This window comes from Morone saxatilis, unplaced genomic scaffold, assembly GCF_004916995.1.
Source record: "Morone saxatilis isolate NCDOM2014 unplaced genomic scaffold, NCSU_SB_2.0 Contig18, whole genome shotgun sequence".
In the NCBI taxonomy this organism is placed as follows: domain Eukaryota; kingdom Metazoa; phylum Chordata; class Actinopteri; family Moronidae; genus Morone; species Morone saxatilis.
Genome location: NW_023339740.1, coordinates 2816505 through 2822344, shown reverse-complemented (window position 1 = coordinate 2822344; position 5840 = coordinate 2816505). Strand labels below are relative to the sequence as shown.

The window sequence follows — 5840 nt, the reverse complement described above, 5'->3', positions numbered from 1 at the left end:
AGGGCGATTGGGCTGCCAGTGGCCACTGTAATATTGATTGATGGTGGGCATAACTGTTGAGCAATGCTCCAGATCAGCTAATAGCAAAATGCAATTGCAGTAGCTGGGTTTCAACCAGTAGAGGGAGGTAGCTATGAATATTTATAGAACAATAAATAGAATTAAAATACTTTTTCACAAAAACATTTGGACCTGAATCAATTAACAACACTACTTAATACCCATATACATAGGTTTTGGGGTTTAGTGACTTTTTAAGTTAGCTAAACACCAGCTAACTAGGTAACTTTTAAATGATTGTTGTAAATTAGCTTGCTATTTAGCTGACGTTTTGCTTACATTAGCTTTGAGATGTAGCTAGTTAGCTAGTATTTTCAACATAGACGAGCCTAGCACATCTAAGTACAGGAAGCTGGCACAGGTTCAAAAAGGGGTGGGACTTTGGAAGGGTCAATTGCTCCTGACTTACTCTAACACTGTCTAATGAAAGAATTAATGAGATTGTAACATCGGAAACCTTGTATGTCTGAAATAACTTCTACCATTTTGCAGCTCCGTAACAAAATCAGGGAGCATATCTTTTAGCATCCTGGGTTTCAGCTTCAAACCTTTGTTGCATTGCTTCCCTTCATCATCTTCCTGCATCTTTCCAATGTGGCTATAATAATGCTTACAATGACAATGGCATAGAACCATTACAGCGGAGGTGCACATGACAAGAAGCAAAAGTTATTCATTTGGGAACGATAAACAAAGTGTTGTAATGTTGCCGCTGCCAGGCTATCAAGAAGACAAATCCATGGGAAAATGCCCCCAAATAAACCTTAACACAACTTCTTTTTTGTCATTTTGGTTTATTTTGGATTTTAGAACCAATCTGTAGCTATGTGGTACAATTCATTAAGAAATCTTTAAAAGTAAAATAAAATTCTTCATCTGCGGTTCTGTAATGGCAGGAAGAATGTAGAAGTGGCAGGCTCAGCTGGGAAATGTCACGTGAGGACTTCATGTAGCTAATTTGTCAGGAAATTTGGAAGCATACTGAGAGCTGATTCGCATGAGCCAAATTTGGGTTTATTACTTCCTGTGTACACAGATTTCCTGCCAGTGATCCTGCAAATTCCAGAGAATGATTGGAGCAAATAAGGTAAATCCGCAGAATGTGTTAGTGGGGATGCTACACCAATATGTGTTGCAGAGCTAATTTTGGATAGGGGCTAGTAAATGGCCTGAAATTAAAAAAGAGACTCTTGGTTCGTGCAGCTTTAATAGTTCTGGTCCAGCATGTGTTTCTGTCATGCCTAATAATGTTTCAAATCAGTCCTTGTGCTCCAAATTTCTCCATAATCAGTGAGATTTTTGACACAAGCTGTTCCCACTCTCAGTCCCAAGACAAACAGGGATGTGTGTTTCTTTCCCACCATATGTGTCGCCCTTATAGGCTTGATGCTCCACAGTGGAGTAGTGAGATCCAACCTCCTCACCCTCCTCAGGGGAGGAAGTCAGCGTAGCTAGAACACCAGCAGCCTGACAAAATTCAGAGAAATCTGCAGCCTTGGATAGACTGACAGAGCGGCTTTTCTCTCGTCTTTCTCTGCCAGGGCATTGTAAAGAGAGATGAGATTGTGTTCAGGGCTGCGAGGCGACGGGGCATCCCCATACTCATGGTGACGTCCGGGGGATACCAGAAGAAAACAGCCCGCATCATCGCCGACTCAATCCTCAACTTGCAGCAGCAGGGCCTGATTGGAGCAGAGGCTTTGGAGGGGGAGGGGTCGTCATCGCTGGTGACCAGCATGATGTGCAGCTCTGGATCTGTTGGATCCAGATTCACTGCTGTCTGAGCCACATTAACCCGCAGGTTAACACTCACAGGTTTGTCATCTACAGCTGTGACATTCAAAGGCACTCAAGCAACTTTATATTGACTGTGTGACAGCTGTGATGACATTGTAAGCTTACTGCTGTCACACAGAAATGTGTTTGAAATGTATGACAGGGGCGTTACCTAATGCTTGTTTGCACATATACAACACAAAAAAGTGTTTGTGCTTTGGTAAATTTTTACATTTTTTATGTGTAAGTTGGCAGTTACTCAAAGGGAATAATCACTAAAAGAGAAAAATGGTAGTGAAACAATAGCGCTCTCCTGACTACAGCTGATTTCATAAGCTCTCACACGCCACAAAAAGAGTTGTTTAAATTTTCATTAGTAAGAGAATGGTGGGTTTTATGTTTAATGTATGTCCGGGGCAGCGTTTTAGAGAGGTATTCTTTCATCTCAGGAAATGTAATAATGTAATTTGTGAAAGATATGATATATTAATAGTTCATGAAATCATAAAGAGGTTTGATGTTCTTACAGATACATGGTAACTATGTTAACTATCCTCCAGCTCGGTTTATGCTTATGGCGGTGATCATTTCTAACTATCACATATAATCTAATGGTGATGTTTAACCTTCTTACGGAAGATAACATAGTATCCATTCCATAAAATTTAGTTTGTTAATTTCTCATATAAATTTGTGTTTTTCTCTAGATAATAATATAATCATTATAGAGCTAATTGTTGTTCATTCATCAACTTCAGCCACTGATGACTGTTTTTAGTAGTTAGCAGTTAATGTTTACAGGGAGGCCAATATGTTTTTACTGTGGATACTAAAGTGTTTTGTCTTTTGAACAAATTTGAAACACTAACTAACATGTGACTGTGAGCACTTTAACTGGCGTATGGTGAAAGAAAGTTGAGCATTCCCAAACTCCTGAAAATCAATGTTCTTGTTGCAGTGTGCCCCCTTGGTCGACACATCAAAGTCCAAAAGCTATAAAGCGTTCAGTGATTAATGAGCCGGGCTGTACAGTGGAGCTTTACTCCTGATTGGTTTGCTCTGGTCAGACATACATAACTCCTCTAATGATGTTTACACATACAGTAGTTGTGTAAAAGGAGGCAAAATAGATCTTTAAAAAGAATGGATCTGTATGATCAATGCAGCAGCTGGAATGTCACGCAGCTTCCAAAAGACACTAAAGACTCTCCATCAAACACAGACAGAATACTAACTGAGTTCTGTACAGGTGTGTGTTTGCGTGTGTGTAATGTTAAATAAGCAATTTGAATTTCTGCCTAAAGTGAAGTGTTAGTGCGCCCTTTCTGTACTCGTACATGAAATACTCATATTGCTGCTTCATGCTAATGCAAAGCTTCAAAAGGTAACTAACTAGCATGCTTGTGGTTTGAAATTCAAGTTTAATGTTTGAATATTTTCATCAAAGGATTATTCTGGTCTAATAATGATGCTGTAGTTACCAAGTGTTGAGATCTGGGAATATGGCGACATCGCTAAGAGAAAAGTCCTATGAGCAGAAAATTAATTGGTAACTATTTTGATAATCATGATTCCAATAAAAAAAGTAATTTTTCATGTAAAAACATTTCATGGTTCCAGCTTCACAAATTTGAGGATTTGCTGCTTTTCTTTTTTAAAAATATAGGACAGTTGAAGATAGACAGGAGTCTGTATTTAAAAAAAATTTCAGAAAACTGGTTAATAACTTAAAATTTTCAGTTGCAACTATTTAATATTCAAGCGCCCAAATAATAAAAACTCTGATTCACAGCTCACTGTGAACTATTTAATGCTATATCTATTCAAAAAAGTTTTCAGCGCCAACAGTAGAATCCTGCTTTTACATGAAAGCATGAGTCATAATAATCTAATGGTATAATAGTACCACGGTCACAGACACATTTATCTTTATTTAATATTTCAACAACATCCTGATGATACTTTTACCAACATAACCTTTTCAATGCAGGACTTGGACTAGAGTATTTTTACAGGCAGAGTCTAATTCCCTGCTGCTGTTGTTGTTTGAAGTTCTGATTCAGCATTTTCTGAGTGAAATCGTGTCAATTTCTGACCCCAGAATCTGTCTTGCAAGGCGACATAATTGAATTTTAGGGTTGCACCATATGGGTTTTGTTTTCAGTCGATACAATAACTGATTGTTACAACACACAAAACACATTTGGCTGGACAGTCAAAAAACTTTGAAGCCATTTCTCTATTTCATTGTTAGTGTAGTTCCCGCATTCAGCCTTTGGGGGGCAGTGTAGTTTATGCACACTTGATGGCAAGAAAGGCTGAGATGTAGTAAGCGTCAATGGATGATGTAATATTGTATAGCTCTGACTGAACCAAATCTAACTGACAGCACTGTTGTTTACACAACCAAAACCAACAACAGTTCTGCCTCTTTAAATGTTTCATCAAAAAGACTTTCATAGAACATCGTCAGAATAAATTATCAACCGATAATTTATCAGTTATAATTTAAGTATTGGGATAATTCATATGAATATAAATTTCCCATAATCGGCGTTTAATTATTGTACATCCCTAGTGAGTTTTAAAGGCACATTCTTCTCTGTCTGTGCCCTACTTTGTGATGAAGGTTCAGTAACAGACATTAAATTAGCCATGCTAATTGACTTCCAGGCAACAACCTGGGGGAGCACAGTCGTCGAAGAGGGATAGATAGATAGATAGATAGTTGCACACATGTTCACTCCTGGGAATTGCACAGCACACCAAGATATGTACTGATATCACAGATTTGATACATCCTGCAGTGCTGAATAAGTGTTTGGAAAGAATCTGGCAAGACAAACACCCAAATTAGAAGAGATGTTAATGTAACTGTGAATGTGGCCACATAGTGTAGATAATAAAACCACATCCTCTGCGCACTTTGTCTGCCACTGCATTAGATGTGTTTTTTTTGCAGCCGAGCAGACCTGAAGTGGCAGCTGGCAGGTGCTGCTGCTGCTGCAATGATTATCTAATGTATTTTCACATTCATTATCTTTCACTGCTCTGGCTTCACTCTGCTGTTTAAAAAAAACGTTGCAAAAGTTAGCAGTGGAGTACAGACTCATGATCATTTAAAGGATTAAAAGGCATGTCTTTGAACAGCATGGAAAGCAGCGTTGCGGTGCTTATCCATGAAGCTGTTTGGACACATTCATAATGAAATGTGAACGGCGGGCAATATTAGCAGTGTCAGTGCTAATTAGCTAAAGCTTTTGATCTGGTGTGCTGCTTGTGAATGTGGCTGAAAGGTTTAGTGCAATCTACCTTTAATTAGGACTCGGAATATATGAATTATTGCCTGTCCTTAATACCCAATGCGATCCCAGATCCCAGCTCATCAGCTCCTTTCTGTGTCGGCCAGTGCTTTAATCGTTTGATTGAATGTTGTGTGCCAAAAATAACACCGAAGTCTTCAAAGCTGTACTGTATGTTTTTTGGGTGTGTTTGCGGTTTGTGCTGACATTGAGAATTACTACTATGCATTCATAATGATATTGAATAAATCCATAACAACCAAATGGTCTGTTTTGTAATTTTTAAAAAATCTTTTAATTGCTTTTACTGCCCATGCTAAAGTATAGTATGTTTGGAAACTCTACTTAATGCTGCTGCTATGTAGCACTGCTTGTCCCATCTGGGTGTTCCTTAAACCCTGCCCCATATGATGTAATAAAGTTGTGCCTTAGTGACTCAGTAAGAAAACATTGAAGTAAAGCCCCTTATGTCATGTAGTTTCCCTGATGCACTGTTTTAGCTCATTTTCTTACCTAGCCTATAGGTGGTTCAGTGGATCGGTCTGAGTCTTGGGTGGAATTATTAAAGGCTCTGCCTGACCACGCCTGTGTTTTCTTTTGGTCTAAATAGACCTCTGCTCAAACTGAAGTTGGGCAGCATTATGCTTGGAATTATAAGCCCCAAACTCAGTGGGCCTCATGCAAGAACATTTTTGTATTCTT

General features: G+C 38.7%; 1 protein-coding gene across 1 annotated transcript in view; it reads left to right on the top strand.

The window, feature by feature from the left end:
* The window catches only part of hdac11 (histone deacetylase 11), a gene marked incomplete in the record, with an annotated part of 32723 nt that extends 27321 nt beyond the window's left edge, over positions 1–5402 (top strand). The window contains 1 exon segment of the mRNA XM_035661741.1: positions 1602–5402. Coding sequence (XP_035517634.1) covers positions 1602–1844 — 243 coding nt within the window.
* Positions 5403–5840: the final 438 nt, after the last annotated feature.